The 18,280-nt window shown below is 57.3% G+C and overlaps 1 protein-coding gene across 1 annotated transcript; it reads left to right on the plus strand.

The window, feature by feature from the left end:
• The first annotated feature begins 8,755 nt into the window (after positions 1 to 8,755).
• Positions 8,756 to 11,316, plus strand: CD248 (CD248 molecule). Its single transcript, XM_005577171.4, has one exon. It carries the CDS (start codon positions 8,773 to 8,775, stop codon positions 11,044 to 11,046), a length of 2,274 nt encoding a protein of 757 aa, XP_005577228.3. The 5' UTR covers positions 8,756 to 8,772; the 3' UTR covers positions 11,047 to 11,316.
• The last annotated feature ends 6,964 nt before the right edge of the window (positions 11,317 to 18,280 follow it).

Consider the following 18,280-nt stretch of genomic DNA (forward strand, 5'->3'; position numbering starts at 1 on the left):
ACACACTCACAAAGACACACACACAGAGACACACTCACAAAGACACACATACAGAGACACACAAAGACAGACACACACAGACACACACACAGACACACACTCACAAAGACACACACACAGAGACACACTCACAAAGACACACACAGACACACACACAGAGACACACAAAGACAGACACACACACAGACACACACAGACCTTTTATACTTTGGAGCACACAGAAGCAGTCCAAGCTCTCTCCTGAGTCACCTCACTGCAGCCCTGGCCTGCTCCACCACCACTCACCCACCCCAGCCCATGCTGGACCCTGGAGGGAGATGTGGGTTGCTGAGAAGACCCCCATGAGGGGAGTGGTGACCCCACTAGCCAGGCAGGAGGCAGAGGCAGGCAGTGCTGGGCGGGGAGGCCTGAGCTCATCAGATTCCAGCCTGAGTGATTCACGGGAAGAGCCTAGGGAGGACCCTGGAGGAGACACTGGCCCAGGGGCTGGGGCATTTGGGGCCTGAGTGGACTTTGGACCAGAGGGTCCTGGGTCCAGAGCGAGCCTTGAGTCTGGGGGCAGAGGGCTTCCTGAGGGGTGGCTCAGCCTGAAGGGTGCCTGCTGGGCGCAGCCCCTGGGAGGGGCTCAGGGCTCAGCTGAGACGCAGGATGAGACAATTGGCCCTTCCCACCCACCCCACCCAGGGCCAGGGCCCCTGACCCCACGCCTTCCAGGTCCCAGCAGCTGGGTGTCTTTAGCAGAGGTTAGGCCAAGGGCGGGGGCAGGGGTGGGGTGACCCTCTTGGCCCATTTTGGCCCCTCAGGCCCTCAGGCTCACGGCTCAGAGGCCCCAAAGGGCTGGGTCCGCCTGGCTGGGTCGGGGCCAACCGGGTTACAGCCCCGCACAGCCCTGCCAGGCGAGGCCTCTGCCAGAGAGTCAGGAACGCACAGGCTGTCCCCGCGCCAGGGATGTTTTCCTGCTGAGATCGAGCCCTCTGCTCCTGCCACCTCCAGACCCCCGTCTCCCGGGCCAGGCTGATGTTCAGAGGAGGTGGGGCCCACAGCGCCCAGACCCAGCTGCAGAGTGACAGGAAGAAAGGATGGGGCTGGGGGCAGGGCGGGGGTGCAGGAAGTGCCTTTCTTGGAACTCTGCACGAAAATAGTGCATTCTGTCCCTACTCCGAGTCTCAGGGTCCCACGGGGAGGTGTGTGTCACCAAGGAGACCCTCAGCTGGGAGGGGCTGGCGCTGACCTTAGTCTGGCTTTTGCTAGCACCTCCCTCCCTCCACCCTCCACCCCTCCACCCCCACTGCGGCCTCTGCCCCACTTTGAAGTCTTAACATAAATATCATGTCTGCTTGGGTTCCCCTTCCCGCCCTGGTCACAGCCCCCAGACCTGGCTTCCACCCCAGCCAGCCCCGTGGGGGTGTGGTGCCAGGAGACAAGAGGGAGGTCTGGACCACCCAGGGAAGGTGGCGAGACCCTGAGACAGAGACAGGGAGACACCGGAGGTGGAGAGGGGAGACCGAAGTGAGCAGAGAATGGAGAGACAGACCCCAGAAACCAACCAGGGGATGATCCTTTGGGCAGGAGAGGAGACAGAGACTCTGGAGACAGAGAGGGAAGAGAGGGGAGCAGAGAGAGAGACCCTGCAGCCAGAGAGAGACCGAGTGAGACCCTGGGGACAGTAAGGGGCAGGAGGAAGAGGGTACAGGACAGGAAGCAAAAGGGAAAGTAAGAACCTTCAGAGAAGGTTCCAGAGATGGGGTGGGGGGAGGCAGGGACAGGGCTAGCAGGGGAAGGATGTAGTAGAAAGAGAAGCGTCACTGGCAAGTGGGACCAGCCATCTCGATTTCCTGGGACTGGCGGGGGCACTGGGGGTGTCCTAGGACATGGGACTTTCAGTGCTGAAACTGAGAAAGTGCTCAGCAAACCCGGACGAGTTGGTCGCCCTGAGCGGTACGCCTCTGGCAAGACACCACGGGGACCACAGTGTCCACTCCACAGGCACCCGTTGCACAGGTGAGGAAACTGTGACCCTGAGAAGGACTGTTCCTACACTGGGGCGGGAGGCCTGGGCCCTTCTAGCTCTGACACGTGCTCTGGGACTCCCTTTCTTGTGGGCAGATGTGGCCAGATGTTCAGGTCAGGCTTCTGGCAGAAGAGGGAACTGGGGTCCCAGCTGGGCCCAGGTTGGACAATCTGGGGACAGCCATATGCTGCTCCCTCACAGCTGTGGGCACAAGTGTGGACTTGCGGGGACACCCGCACATCACCCAGCTGCGCATTCACAGCAGTCCCAGGCATTTGCAAGCACATACATGCACACACACACACGCATACATGCAGGACCCAGGAACAAGAACGCGGCCTCTCACCATGGTAAATACACCCCCCAACCCTCAGCCCCCTTCGGTTGGCAGGATCCTTTACCCTCACCTGGTCTGGACCACACTTTTCCTGGGCCCCCCTTCCCCAAGCCTATTTCTCCCACCTGGCCCAGTCCCCAGCACCACTGCCTCCCCTTCCTGCAGGGATCCCCCATCTGGAAGCACACAGGTTGGGGAGGGGGAGGAGGGGGCAATCGCTCCCTTCCCTCCCCAACTCCTGCCTGGGGTAGGTGCCTGGTCTTGGGTGGGAGGGACCCCCCAGCGCCCATCCAACACCAGGGGCCTCCCACCCGCCACACATCAACCCTTCCTCCTGACAGCCCGAAGGCTGGGGTGGTTTGGGAAGAATTTAGGCATGGAGGGAGGTGGGGGATGGGAACAGAAGAAAAGGAGAAAAGGAGGTGATTTGTACACAAAGCAATGTGCTGGCTCAGCGGCCTGGCGTGCCAAGGCCGTCCAGGACGCCTGCCTGGGGGGCGTCCCCTAATCACACTCGATACCCCACCCTGGCTGTTCCACTGGGTCCTCTGTGGGCCAGCCCCTCTTCAGGCCGCCCTCACCCTCACCCCCACAGGCCCACACATGGCATCCAAATCCACCATCTGCTTCTTGCCTGTCCTGGTAGCTGCAAGACAAGGCTCCTCAGGCCACGGGCTTCTGCGTTCATGCTCTTCTTCAGATGAGTTCCCCTCATATGGGCCATGATCAGAGCAGGGAACCCCAGCCTCCTGAGCCTGGCCTCCTGATGTGAGCTGAGCCTGGCCTCTCAGTTTGGAAGGTACATTGTTCCTACCTTCAACCAGGGAGACATGTCGGCCTCAGAACCCAGCAGAAAACAGGCTGTGTGGTACTAGGGGAAGCATCACACTTGATCCCTGCCAGTGGTAGCCTAAGTTGTCCTGTCCTCCCGGGCTGCACTTCTGCAGAGCTGCAGAGTTCTGTTTCTGAGCATGTAATTCATCATGGTGGCTGCTAGTTATGACTCAGGACCTCCCACTTCTGCCTGCGGCCCTGTATCCAAACATGCATCTCAAAATCTTCTCATCCACACACCTGGGTAGATCTACTCATGCATCTACCCACCACACACCAATGCATCATCCATGCATGCATGTGCCCACCCATCCACCCACCCATGCATTTATCCACCCACCCACCCATGCATCTGTCCAGCCACACATACCCCTACGCATGCATACATCTATCCATCCATCCATCCATCCATCCACCCACCCACGCACCCACCCACCCATCCATCCATTGGGGGTGTCCTAGAACATGGGACTTCCACCCAAGCATCCTTCTACCCACTCATGCATCTGTGCATACATGCATTCATTTATCTACCCATCTACTCATGTATCCACCCACCCACACACCCATGCATCATTCATGCCTGCATACCTTCACCCACCCACACATCCATCCACCCACACACCCACCCATTCATCAACATCCATGCATCCACCCAGCCAGCCACCCACTCATTCATTATCCATGCATGCATGCATCCATCCGTCCATCCATCCATCCACTCATGCATGCCTCCATCCATCCATGCATCCATCTATCCATATATCCACCCATTCATCCTCCAACCATTTACTGTATCAATTAGCATCTTCTCTCTGCTAGGCTCAAAGACTAGCAGGAAGAATAAGACCCCAATCAACCCCTTAAACCCAGATCCCTGATGCTATGCCCACTACATCCCCCAGCCTCACTAGATAACACAGTTCTTGGGCAGCCTCAACCTTACCTCACACAACCTTGGGGAGGCTGCTGAGTGCTGGGCACCCTCACAAAGTGGGCAACCAGATGCCTCTCCAAGTCTCATTCCCAATCCACCAGACATTTAGCCTCACAGAGGCCAGAGGTGCCCCCTCCTGCCTTCCCCATTCCTCATGCTGGCTCAGGCTTCCTTCCACTTGCAAGTAGGCCCAGCCAAGACATCTGGAATTTGACCTTTGACCTTTCTTCTCCTGCTCTGCCTGCTTGCCCCCCAACCCCTCACCCCCACAGAGGCTGGGCTCCTGACCTCTGATCCCATCCACCCACTTGTCAGACAGCCTGCAGCCGTCCGTCCCCTTAGACACCCCAGTACTGGCCATTGCCCGAATCATGACTGGGCTCGCCACACCCTTGGACCAGGCTCAGGGCTGCCCCTAAGGAGCCTCCGGAGGCTGCCTCCCCCAGCCAGGCCCGCCCTGCCGCCGGGCTCTCCAGCCAGCTCCCTCCCCTTTTCCCCTTTCCCAGACTATTGCAACAGCCTCCTAACTGGTCTCGGCCTCCAAGCCCCCTCCACCCACCACACACAAGCTACAGAGATCTCTCATCATGCCTCTCTTCCCCATGGCCTCCAGGAGGGAGTCCCAGACTTTTAGGGACAACTTCAACACCTTTCAAGATAGGCTCCCACTCCTTTTCTCCACTCCTTACTGTCCCTGACGATGTCCCTCACTTCAGCCTAGTGGAGTCCTTTGTAGTCTCCAAACCCATCTTGAGCTCTGCCACCTCAGTTGTCTTGCCCAGGCTGTGCCTTCTTCCTGGTATGCTTTCCTCCCATCTTGTTTTTGTTTTTTTGAGATCGTCTGTCACCCAGGCTGGAGTGCACTGGTGCGATCTCAGCTCACTGCAGCTTCCGCCTCCCGGGTTCAAGCGATTCTTGTGCCTCAGCCTCCTGAGTAGCTGGGACCACAGGTACCCACCAACACACTGGGCTAATTTTTGTATTTTTAATAGAGACAAGGTTTCACCATGTTGGCCAGGCTGGTCTCGAACTCCTGGCCTCATGTGATCAGCCTACCTTGGCCTCCCAAAGTGCTGGGATTACAGGCGTGAGCCACTGTGTCTTTGGTTTTTGACTTGAGGCCTAACTCTCAGACTCTGCTCAAATGATGCCTGAGGGTGCTACAGCAAAAAGAGAACTGGAATAAGAATTAGGAGACCTTGGTTCTAGTCCCATTCCTGCCACTGATGCTCTTTGAAACTCCTTGTACCTCAGTTTCCCCATCTGCAAAAAGGCTTGCCGATTGCCAGAGGTGGTCTGACTTCATGGGGAAGGCCAGTGAGTGTTGGGGACAAGTGGGCTTTGGCTGCAGGAAGAATCCCAGCTCCCCACTGCGTCTCCCTGAGCCAGGTTCATCACTTCTCTGAAGTTCATTCACGAGGCATTGTGAATGAGTCAGGAGTTTTCTAGGCTTGGGGATAGAGTAGGGAACCAAATAACAACCCTGCTCTCGTGGAGCTCACAGTCTCCAAGAGCGGAAGCTCTCCCCTGGGGGTGATGTTGCTCCCAGGGAATATGACATTTGGCAATGTCTGGAGACATTTTGGATGGTTCAACTGGAGGGATGCCACCGGCATCTAGATAGGAGCCAGGAACACTGCTAAACACCTTGCAATGCACCACGCAGGCCCTACAACAAGTAATTATCCAGGCCTGAATATCAATAACACCAAGGTTGAGAAACTCTGGCTAGGGGAGATTTGGGCCATAAGCAATAAGCAAATCCACAAATACATTTCTTTTTCTTCCTTCCTTCCTTTCTTTCTCTCTCTCTTTCCTTCCTTCCTTCTTCCTTCCCTCCCTCTCTCCCTCCCTCCCTCTCTCCCTCCCTCTTCCTTTCCCTTCCCTCCCCTCCCCATCCCTCCCCTCCTCTCCTTTTCTCCTTCTTTCTTTCTTTCATTCTTTTTCCTTCCTTCCTTCCTTCCTTCCTTCCTTCCTTCCTTCCTTCCTTCCTTCCTTCCTTCCTTCCTTCCTCCCTCCCTCCCTCCCTTCCCTCTTTCTCTCTTTCTTTTCTTTTTCTCACCTTCCCTCCCTCTCTCTCTCTTTCTCCTCTCCTTTCCTCTTTTCTTTTCCAGAGTCTTACTCTGCCGCCCAGACTGGAGTGTGTAGTGGCACAATCTTGGCTCACTGCAACCTCCACCTCCCAGGTTCAAATGATTCTCTTGACTCAGCCTCCCAAGTAGCTGGGATTACAGGTGCACCAGCACACCCAACTAATTTCACAAGTAAACATATTTAATGTCAGATAGTGATAAGTGCAGACGGGGAAAATGCAAGAAGATCCAGTGGTTAAGCAGCCCCAGGGGGTGGTGTGGGATGGGGTGAGGTGGTCAAGGACTCTGGCACTTGAGCTGAGCCCTGGAAGAGGTAAAGAAGCAGAGCATTTTTATATTGCAGGAAGAGCATTGCAGGCAGCGGGAACAGCCAAGACCAAGGCCGTGAGGCAGAGTGGCTGGAGCATTTAAGGAACAGCAATGAGGCCAGAGTTTGGAGGCAGATCACATAGACCTGGAGGCCATGGCAAGCACTGTGGTCCTTCCTCTAAGCGAGATAGGGGGCTCAGAGGGTTCTGAATGGAGAAGTGACCAAATCTGACTTGGATTTTGAAAGGATCCCTCTGGCAGGATGGAGACGGCAAGAGAGAGACCGGGGAGAGGCTGTTTGGGAAATCTAGATTGGCGTTGCTAGCCACCTGGGTTGGGGGTGGGTGGCAAAGAAGGTGTCCAGGAGTGGTCAGATTCTGGGTCTCTTTTGAAAGTGAAGCCAACAGGATTTACTGAGAGACTGGAGATGGGCTGTGAGAGAGAGAGAGGAGTCAAGCATGATCTCAAGGTTTGGGGCCTGAGCCAACAGAAGGATGAACTCCTCCATCTTGACTTTTGTCTCCTGAGAAGGGGAGTCATTCTGTGTGCTTCACAGGCATAGACCTTGTAAGAAGGGACTTCCAGGCATATGGGAAACAATTCCTAAGCCCTGTTTCTCGAGGGGCTGACTGGGTCTGCAGGGCCAGCCTAGGCACTGTAAGGTGGTTTGCAGAAACGCAGCCTGGTCTCCACCCGCCACATATGCTCAGAAGACGGAGTAACATTTGCTTCAGGCTCCACAGCTGACAAAGCACATTTGCAAACACTGAGTGCTGTGACACAATTATCACAGCCCTGCTGAGCTAAAAATCCTGGACTCATTGCCCCCACGTTGCAACTAAGAAAAAAGGAGACCCAGAGAGGGCCAGTGACTCCCCTGCAGTCACAAAGTCGATACATCTGTGACAGAGGGGGAAGCTGCATCGGGGCAGCTTACTGAAGGGCAGAACCTCTCCCCCACCTCCCCACCCTGTTTCTAACTTCTGCTAAGAGTGCGGCGGGTGTGCACGGGTTAATCCGCCAGCCAGCTCCCCAGAGGTCATCCTGGGTGATGGGCTCAGTGCACATGCCTCCAGAGGCCTCCAGAAAGGGCGGGAAGACGACCCTGGCCAGCCCCACACACAGCAGGCCCCGGGAGCAGGGAGGGCTCCACACACGTGATGTCTGTGTCGTGTATATGCATATATGTCACTGTGTGCCCCATGCCCATACATGGCCCTGCACGGGTCCCCTCACAGCCTTGCACATCCTGAGTGCAGCCCAGCCCCCACCCAGCCCCCTAAACCACGCACCCTGCCTTCCTGACGCAGGAGCCCAGGGAGGCATTTCCTGTTTAGGGGCTGCCTCCTCCCCATCTAAGCCCAGGTTCCCAGGGCCCCAGGCTGAGCTGGGGTGAGGGGAGGGCAGCCCCTGGCCCCCTCACTCCCCCAACACCCCCACACGCTGGCCCAGCTGGAACCAGAAAGTTTGAGGGTAGGGGGAGAGGCTGGGGCAGGGGCTCAGTAAATAAATGAGAGGCTGAGGATGCCTGTGCCTGGGTGACCAAGCTGGTTTCCATTCAGGCCCTGCACCCGAATCAGAGGTCTTCATATGTCAGGTCATGTAGAATGCCACACCATTTTTGTATGTGCACCTAGGGTCTCAGCATGTCAGAATGTGTGTACGTGTGGGAAGGGAGTCGTCTGAAGCCAACATAGGTCTACGGTTAGGTGAAGCGACAAACAGCTTGGCAGAGAGTGCACTCTTGTAGGAGGTTGGGGGTGGGGGAGGCGCATGCGCGCGTCTGTGGGGCAAGAAGGGAGTGGGCATGTGGGTGTTCCCGTGCATGGCGAGCAGCTGGGCTGAGACTGCTCACGGGTGTGACGGGGCTGCTGTGTCCAGATTTGGGTCTCTGAGTCTCTGGGAAGCGACCTCACTCCACAGCCCTGACTCCCAACTTGAGGGTCACAGAGCTCGGCAGGCAGGCTTTTCCCACCCCCTGACTCTCAGCCCCATGGGGCCTGGGGCAGCCGTCAACTGTGCCTCCTCCCCTCCTCCGCCCCCAACCTTAGCGCCCCCCACCCCACTGCTTCCTGCTCCAGCGGCCCCCGGGGGAGAGGGAGCAGGGAGCTGGCAGCCGCCCCAGCCCACTCCTTACAAGGCCTGAGCCCGGCCCCAGGCCCGCCCACGGCCCGCCCGCAGGAGGCCCCAGGCCCTCCCCCTGTCAAGAGCTGCTGCGGGCCCAGGGCCGGACCAGTCCAGGGGCATCGCGATGCTGCTGCGCCTGTTGCTGGCCTGGGCGGCCGCAGGGCCCACACTGGGCCAGGACCCCTGGGCTGCTGAGCCCCGCTCCGCCTGCGGCCCCAGCAGCTGCTACGCTCTCTTTCCACGGCGCCGCACCTTTCTGGAGGCCTGGCGGGCCTGCCGCGAGCTGGGGGGCGACCTGGCCACTCCTCGGACCCCCGAGGAGGCCCAGCGTGTGGACAACCTGGTGGGTGCAGGCCCGGCCAGCCGGCTGCTGTGGATCGGGCTGCAGCGGCAGGCCCGGCAATGCCAGCTGCAGCGCCCACTGCGAGGCTTCACGTGGACCACAGGGGACCAGGACACGGCTTTCACCAACTGGGCCCAGCCAGCCACTGGAGGCCCCTGCCCGGCCCAGCGCTGTGTGGCCCTGGAGGCGAGTGGCGAGCACCGCTGGCTGGAGGGCTCATGCACGCTGGCTGTCGACGGCTACTTGTGCCAGTTTGGCTTCGAGGGTGCCTGCCCAGCGCTGCAAGACGAGGCGGGCCAGGCCGGCCCAGCCGTCTATACCACGCCCTTCCACCTGGTCTCCACAGAGTTTGAGTGGCTACCCTTCGGCTCTGTGGCCGCTGTGCAGTGCCAGGCTGGCAGGGGAGCCTCTTTGCTCTGCGTGAAGCAGCCCGAGGGAGGTGTGGGCTGGTCACGGGCAGGGCCCCTGTGCCTGGGGACTGGCTGCAGCCCTGACAACGGGGGCTGCGAACACGAATGTGTGGAGGAGGTGGATGGTCACGTGTCCTGCCGCTGCACTGAGGGCTTCCGGCTGGCAGCAGACGGGCGCAGTTGTGAGGATCCCTGTGCCCAGGCTCCATGCGAGCAGCAGTGTGAGCCCGGTGGGCCACAAGGCTACAGCTGCCACTGTCGCCTGGGTTTCCGACCTGCGGAGGATGATCCGCACCGCTGTGTGGACACAGATGAGTGCCAGATTGCCGGTGTGTGCCAGCAGATGTGTGTCAACTATGTTGGTGGCTTCGAGTGTTATTGTAGTGAGGGTCATGAGCTGGAGGCTGATGGCATCAGCTGCAGCCCTGCAGGGGCCATGGGTGCCCGGGCTTCCCAGGACCTCGGAGATGAGTTGCTGGATGATGGGGAGGATGAGGAAGATGAAGACGAGGCCTGGGAGGCCTTTGGCGGTGGCTGGACGGAGATGCCTGGGATCCTGTGGATGGAGCCTACTCAGCCGCCTGACTTTGCCCTGGCCTATAGACCGAGCTTCCCAGAGGACAGAGAGCCACAGATACCCTACCCGGAGCCCACCTGGCCGCCCCCGCTCAGTGCCCCCAGGGTCCCCTACCACTCCTCAGTGCTCTCCGTCACCCGGCCTGTGGTGGTCTCTGCCACGCGCCCCACACTGCCTTCCACCCACCAGCCTCCTGTGATCCCTGCCACACACCCAACTTTGTCCCGTGACCACCAGATCCCCGTGATCGCAGCCAACTATCCAGATCTGCCTTCTGCCTACCAACCCGGTATTCTCTCTGTCTCTCATCCAGCACAGCCCCCTGCCCACCAGCCCCCCATGATCTCAACCAGATATCCTGAGCTGTTCCCTGCCCACCAGTCCCCCATGTTTCCAGACACCCAGGTCGCTGGCACCCAGCCCACCACTCATTTGCCTGCAATCCCACCTAACCGTGCCCCTCTGGTCACCACACTCGGTGCCCATCAACCCCCTCAAGCCCCAGATGCCCCTGTCCTCAGAACCCAGGCTACCCAGCTTCCCATTATCCCTACTGCCCAGCCCTCTCTGACCACCAGCTCCAGGTCCCCTGTGTCTCCTGCCCATCAAGTCTCTGTGCCTGCTGCCACCCAGCCCCCAGCCCTCCCCACCCTCCTGCCCTCTCAGAGCCCCACTAACCAGACCTCACCCATCAGCCCTACACATCCCCATTCCAAAGTCCCCCAAATCCCAAGGGAAGATGGCCCCAGTCCCAAGCTGGCCCTGTGGCTGCCCTCAGCAGCTCCCACAGCAGCCCCAACAGCCCTGGGGGAGGCTGGTCTTGCCGAGCACATCCAGAGGGATGACCGGTGGCTTCTGGTGGCACTCCTGGTGCCAACGTGTGTCTTTTTGGTGGTCCTGCTTGCACTGGGCATTGTGTACTGCACCCGCTGTGGCCCCCATGCACCCAACAAGCGCATCACTGACTGCTATCGCTGGGTCACCCATGCTGGGAGCAAGAGTCCAACGGAACCCATGCCCCCCAGGGGCAGCCTCACAGGGGTGCAGACCTGCAGAACCAGCGTGTGATGGGGTGCAGATCCCCCTCACGGAGTAGGGGGAAAGGGTGTGCACTGGACACATGGCTGGGGCTGCACCAGGGACCCACAGGGGCTGCCCAGCTGGACAGATGGCTTCCTGCTCCCCAGGCCCAGCCAGGGTCCTCTCTCAACCACTAGACTTGGCTCTCAGGAACTCTGCTTCCTGGCTCAGCGCTCGTGACCAAGGATACACCAAAGCCCTTAAGACCTCAGGGGGCGGGTGCTGGGGTCTTCTCCAATAAATGGGGTGTCAACCTTACCCAAGGCTTCTGACCCCCACTGGTGCTTGAGGGAGATTCTGGGAGGACTCAGAAGAAAGGAGGTGATCTTCCTTCAGTTTGTCTGAGTCCTCAAGGAGGTAAGGTAAGATCCCTTTAAGACAGGGTATACCTCAGAGATTCTCAGGGAAGCAGGAGTCCAGAGAGGGCAGAACCCTGCCCAGCGTCACACAGTTGAGCCCAGTAGTGGGAGATTTGGCATGGGGAGAATTTCGTATTTATTCCTCATTTTACCAAAGCTCCAAGAAGGTGGGGCTGAATCTGGGGGAGGGTTGTAGAATTAGGGCATCCGCTGAACTGGAGCCAAACTGGGGTTTAGGGGTCAAAGTAGGCCCTGGGGCTGGTGATTCAGAGGAGTGAAGGAGGGGGCTAGTGGGTGAGTTGATTCTTTCTTCAGACACTTCCCTTCCCATGCCTGTAAGCTTCACAGAAGTTAGGGGCTGGGGCTCAGGGTCACTCAAGGGGACTGCCACCCCCTGGTTTGTGGGTGCTCTTGGAGGCATTCCTCCACTTGCTCCGGGCAGGAGGCTGGGTTGGGAAGGGCCAGGAAGCCGGGAGAGATCCCATGCTAACTGCTTGGACAGCCGCAGGAGCAAGGCCTTCTTTCGCCAGGGCCGCACTTTGCTCTTGTCCATGTTGGCTGGGGGTGGTGGGGGACAGACAGAGCTCAGCAGACGCGAGCTTGAGAGAGGGCTCCGGCTGCTCAGGACTGAGGTGTCCCAGGAACTGGAGAAGGGCCTGGTCAAAGATCACAGCCTGGTGGAGGTGACCTCCCTCATTCCGGGCTCACTGCCTTGGGGGGCGGGGGTGAGACCTGGGCAGGGGAGGCGCCAGTTCCCACCGCCTCTGTAATTTTTCAGTTACAGCCTCTCGGGGGCCTCTAATTAGGACGGGGCAGAACCGCCACGACCACCCGGGCAGGCGAGGAGGAGTGGCCCAGCGCCCCCTTCGGGCCTGGACCTGAGCTGGAAGACTGAGCTGGGCCCCAGGGAACCAGGAAAGGAGGGGCCGGAGCTGGGGATGAACCAGGGGGTCGCGGAGGGGGCGGAGGGAACGCTACGCACTGCCCCCAGTCCCCGCTCTCACGTTCCCCTAACTCAAACCAGACGTCCCCGCCAGATCCTGCACAGCTTTAACCTCGGAGACGCCGTCGGGCAGGTTTGCTGGATGCGAATGAGGGTTGCGAGGCGGACCAGACCGCTAGGTCTGGGAAGGAGGTGAGGAAGCGTGGGGAGCGACAAGGCCTGCCGAGACTGGAAGGTCTGGAGTCCCCCGCGTGACCTCGGGTAGGGATCCAGAGTGCCCCGAGGGCAGGAAGGAGTTAAATGCACTGCAGTCGGAGGCGGGAGATGGGAGTGGGGAAGGGGGCCCAGAGCCGGCTCTTTGTCATCTGGTAATGAGCACCAGATGCGGAGCTGCGTGCGGGCCTAAACAGACGGCCTCCCAGGGCAGAACCCCCGCCTGCGCCCAGCCCGGGCTCTGCCCACTGACTCGCAGGCTCCGCCTCATTCGGGCGCGGCCGAGAACTGCTTACTCCGGCGGTATCAGCTCGGACCCGGAGCTACAAGCGACGCCTACCCGCTGCAGAACCGAAGACAGCCCCCGGGAACTCTCCAGAGGCCCCGCCCACAAAGCCACAAGCCCCGCCCCTGCCAACTCAAAGATTCCAGCAGCGCTCGTGCCCGCCCCTCTGCCCTCTAGGCCCCGCCCAGTCCCCCGCCCACAACCCACAAGCCCCGCCTCCTCCGTTCGGCGCGCGCAGATTGGCAGAACTATTAGTCTCCGCTTCTCGGAGGTATGAACTTCGCCCCGAGTTTACACATTCTCTTCACGCGGCGCTACAGGCCCCGCCCAATACAACTGCAAACTTCGCCTCACAGAGCCCTGGACACTGCAGGGAATCCCCCAGAGGTCTTAACTCTGTTGGGGGACGATGTAAACTCCGCCCTCCAGGGAACGTGTGAAGTTCCCCTCAACCTCTTCCTCAGGCTCCGCCCCCAGCTACAAGCCCCGCCCCCCTCAAGCTCACAAAAGTGGAGGAACTGCGCCCTCGCAGGACTGTCACACCTCGCCCGGAGGCCGCGGTTCACCTACACGGAGCCACGCCCCCGGGGCCGCCCACGAAAGCTACAAGCCACGCCCCTGAGGGAGGCCCTCGAGTCCCGCCCACACAGAGCGTCCCGGCTGTGGCCTAGCGCACAAATACCACCCTGCGAAGAGCGCTACCGAGCCTCTTATCGCAGGTCCCACCCACACTCAGGCTACACCCTCTTGGGCGCAAGCCCCGCCCACTCCGCGCCTGGGTCCCTTACCACCTTCGGGGTATGCCCAGATTCACCAGTCCTCCGAACCCCCATCTCTCACCAGGATGCCCTTGAACTTGGCCCTGGAGCCTTCTCCCTCCACCTACGGTTTCCGTTTGTCCAGATTTCGGGTTCTCTGGGCGAGCCCGGAGACTGGGCCTCGACAGCCGCGCGGATGGCGTCGAAAGGCCTTTGGCGCCACCTGGCCTCGGCCCCGCGGACTTACAGCCACCGCGAGGCCTCGGTAGGGCCCCTCTCTCAAAGCGTACTAATCGCTCAATAAATAGCTGCTTAATTCATTAAATGTTAGTGTTACTTAAATATCTGCCGACTCCCCCCGCGGGACAGCCCATCCTTTCGCAGATGCCCTTCGTCATATGTGGAAATTCGTCCCTAAGGGAGCTTCGCACTGGCCCTCGAACCACCCCAGAGCTGAGCTCCCCTGACAGTCTCTAAAGTGACTGGCTGGTCAAACCCTCGCTGTCCCTCCCCAACAAATCCTGTTCTCAGGGGCGAAAGCATCGCCTCTCACCTGGCGACCTAGGGCCAGGTTCCCCCCGCCGCCACCTAGTGCTCCAAAGGCTAGACACCTTCTTTGGGGGGGTGTGTTGCGAAGGGGTGGGTTTGGAGGGGGAAGCCCTCAATTAGGAGCTGAAGATCCTAGTTTTTAGAGACAGTATCTCAAGCGAGACGCTATCTCAGCTCTCATCTCTACATGTGAAAATACCAGCCTGGAGGGCAGGAGACGCTGAAGTTCCGGGCTAGGAACCCAGTAAAATATTTTTCAAACATTAGGGCGACAGACAGGGAGCAACGCTTGAGGAGGAAGGGAGCTGACACCACTGAGCTCCAGCTGGGCCCTTTGCTTCCTGCCTTCGCTGCCAAACTTGCCCTTGCCCACCTCTGGGCAAATCAGGCCTGGGGAGAGGGATTCTTTCCAGACCACGTTCCAATGCTCGTACCCTGGCCACTACAAATGGAAGTAGGATTTAGTGCTAATAATAACTATAATAACAGTGAATGCTTGAAGCACTTCTGGTTTTTTTTTTTTTTTTTTGAGACGGAGTTTCTCTCTCGTTGCCCAGGCTGGAGTGCAATAGCACGATCTCGGCTCACTGCAACCTCCGCCTGCCGAGTTCAAGCGATTCTCCTGCCTTAGCCTCCCAAGTTGCTGGGATTACAGGCACCCACAACCATGCCCGGCTAATTTTTGTATTTTTAATAGAGACAGGGTTTCACCATGTTGGTCAGGCTGCTTTCGAACTCTTTGCCTCAGGTGATCCACCTGCCTTGGCCTCCCGAAGTGCTGGGATTACAGGCGTGAGCCACCATGCCTGGCCTGGAAGCACTTCTTACATGCCCGGTCCTTTTCTAAGGGCTTTACTTGGCTTAATCCATGTAAGATTCATAACAACCAACATGAAGTAAGTGCCATTCTTACCACAATTTACAGAGTAGGAAGCTGAAGGCACATGCCTAAGTGCATTAAGCCATCTGCCCTAGTTGACCAACTAGTAAATGGAGGTTTGAACCCAGGCAGATCCTGTGATCTTTACCTCCTACAACAAAGCCAGTCCATATGTGATAGCCAAGTCTCTAATCAGAAAATGCCCACACCTGGCCAGATGCGGTGGCTCACGCCTGTAATCCCAGCACTTCGGGAGGCTGAGGCATGCGGATCACTTGAGGTCAGGAGTTCGAGGCCAGCCTGACCAACATGGTAAAACCTCGTCTCTACTGAAAATACAAAAATTAGCAGGGCGTGATGGCAGGCGCCTGTAATCTCAGCCACTCAGGAGGCTGAGGCAGGAGAATAGCTTGAACCGGGGAGGCGGAGGTTGCAGTGAGCTGAGACTGCACCACTGCACTCCAGCCTGGGTGACAGCGAGACTCCGTCTCAAAAAAAAGAAAAAAAAAAAGGAAGAGGCGGCCAGGCGTGGTGGCTCATGCCTAAAATCCCAGCAGTTTGGGAGGCTGAGGCAGGTAGATCACGAGGTCAGGAGATCGAGACCATCCTGGCTATCACGGTGAAAACCTGTCTCTACTAAAAATACAAAAAATTAGCCAAGCATGGCTATTCGGGAAGCTGAGGCAGGAGAATGGCGTGAACATGAACCCGGGAGGCGGAGCTTGCAGTGAGCCGAGATTGGTCACTGCACTCCATCCTGGGCGACAGAGCTAGACTCCGTCTCAAAAAAAAAAAAAAAAAAAAAAAAAAAAAAAAAAAAAATGAAGAGGCTTGCCGTGCAGGTGCCTGGCTTAGGCAACTGACTGAATGTGACTGAATGGTAGCTCTATTTTCTGAGATGGAAGACAGAGAGGAGCAGGTGGGGGTGGGGGTAGAAACTACAGGTTCTGTTCCTGCCATGCTGTGGGTAGCCCATGTCAGGAGAGAGCAGAGGCAGAGGCAGCTGGGGTTTGGGAGCCAGACTTTGCACCACTCCTCGGGCATGAATTCTCCTCTTGAGAACAGTCTAGAACAGAACACCCTGGCTTGGTGTTGACTCCAAGAGAGTCTGAACACGTGACCACCCCGTCTCCCATCAGGAGATCGTGAACTGAGAGTTGTCCATCAAACACTGGGGTTTCTGGGTCCCTCCTCTTCCTGGCTGTGCAGGCCCAGTGCCCTCCCTCGTGAAGTGCAGCTGGGTTTAGAGCCTTGTGACAGTGATCTATTGCATGTAACAAATCACTCCAAAATGTAGTGAATTAAACAAAGATTTATTTCCCCTCATTCTATAGGACAACAGTCTGGGCTGGGATCAGCTTGGTAGTTCATCTGCTGGTCTCATCTTGGGTCACTCCTGAGGCTCCTGTCATCTATGGCTCAACTGGGCCTACAGTGTCTAAGATGGCCTCGGTCTCCCATATCTGGAGCTGATGCTGGCTCTTGGCTGGGGTCCTCAGTTCTCCACGTAGCCTCAAATCTGTCAGGAGGCTTGGCTGGGCATCTTTATAGATGGTGGTCTCAGGATTGCAAGAGGGCAAAGGTGAAAGCTACAAGAGTCTTTCAGGCCTAGCCTCAGAAGTGGGCCAACATCTCTTCCCTCACATCCCATCGGTCACAACAAATCACAAGTCCAGCCCAGATTTAAAGGAGAAACAGATTCCACCTCTGTTTTTCCTTTTCTTTTCCCTTTTTTTTTTTTTTTTTTTGGTGAGACAGAGCCTTGCTCTGTTGCCTAGCCTGGAGTGCAGTGGTATGATCTCAGCTCACTGCAACCTCTGCCTCGTGGGTTCAAGTGATTCGTCTGTCTCAGCTTCCTGGGTAGCTGGAACTACAGGTGCACACCACCATGCCCGGCTAATTTTTGTATTTTTAGTAAAGACGGGGTTTCACCATGCTGGCCAGGCTGGTCTTGAACTCCTGACCTTAAGTGGTCCACCTGCCTCGGCCTCCCAAAGTGCTGGAATTACAGGTGTGAGCCACTGCGCCCAGCCTGATTCTACCTCTTGAAGAGAGGAGTGGTAAAGAATTTGTGGCCATATTTAATCTACTGTAGGCCCGAAGGCCTCCATAAATGATCTGAGCAGCTCACTCTGCCCTGGGAAGGCCCATATCTGACATGCCACCACCTTCCTCTCTTAAAACAGCACTATAAAGAGCTTGGTGTTCATTTTGCAGATCGCTTTACGGGTATCAATCAGTTAGGAATGGCAAATGGCATTTGGCTCAGCGGTCGATCGCATTTTTGAAGATAGCCACTAATATATCTCCCGTCCCACATGCTATTCTAACAATGTGACATTGACAAGCCTCCACAGAGAGATGAGATCCTATATTCCCTCCCCTTGAAACTGGGTGGACCTTCACAATAGCCTTGACTGATGGAAAGGGGCAGAAGTGATGCCATGTGACTTCAGAGACTAGATCATAAAGGGAAATACAGCTTTCACCCTCTCAGTACACTTGTTCTTGGAACCTAGCCACCATGTTATGAGGAAGGTCAAGCCACGTGGAGGTGCCCTGTGTGAGTGTTCCCACCAACAGCCCTAGTTAGGCTCTCAGCCCTCAGCCCTCAGCCAGCATCAGCTGCCAGACATGTGAGTGAATGAGCATTCAGATGATTCCAGCCTCAGTGTGAGTCTTCCAGCAGAGGCCTTGGATGTCATGGAGCAGAGAAGCCATCCCCATTGTGTCCTATCTGAGTTCTTGACCCACAGAAGCCGGGAGAGAGCATCATAATTATTGCTTTTTTAAGCCACTAGGATTAGGATAATTTGTTATGTGGCAGTAGATAATTAGTAAAAGCTGCCGGTAACAGACAAGAAAAAACAGTGGGCTTAAGCAGACTTACAGTTTATTTCTCTTTCTCATTGAAGTCTAGAGGTAGGCAACCCAAGGGATGACATGGAAACTTGCATGGTGTCATCAAAAGCCCAGGATCTTTTACCTTGTTGCTCTGCTATCTTCAGCACGTGGCTACAATTTTCAAGGTCACTTCCTGCTCCAAGATAGCTGCTGGCATTCCAGCTATCACATACGCATCCCAGGCTGAATGAAGGCTGAAGCAGAGAGGACAAAAATGGCCTTCACCAATACTGCTTCTATTCAAGGGGCATTCTTGGAGATCCCTTCCAGCACCTTCTGTTTATATCTAATATCCTATAATTCAGCCACACAGTCATACCATATATGCCA

This window comes from Macaca fascicularis, chromosome 14 (assembly GCF_037993035.2).
Source record: "Macaca fascicularis isolate 582-1 chromosome 14, T2T-MFA8v1.1".
In the NCBI taxonomy this organism is placed as follows: domain Eukaryota; kingdom Metazoa; phylum Chordata; class Mammalia; order Primates; family Cercopithecidae; genus Macaca; species Macaca fascicularis.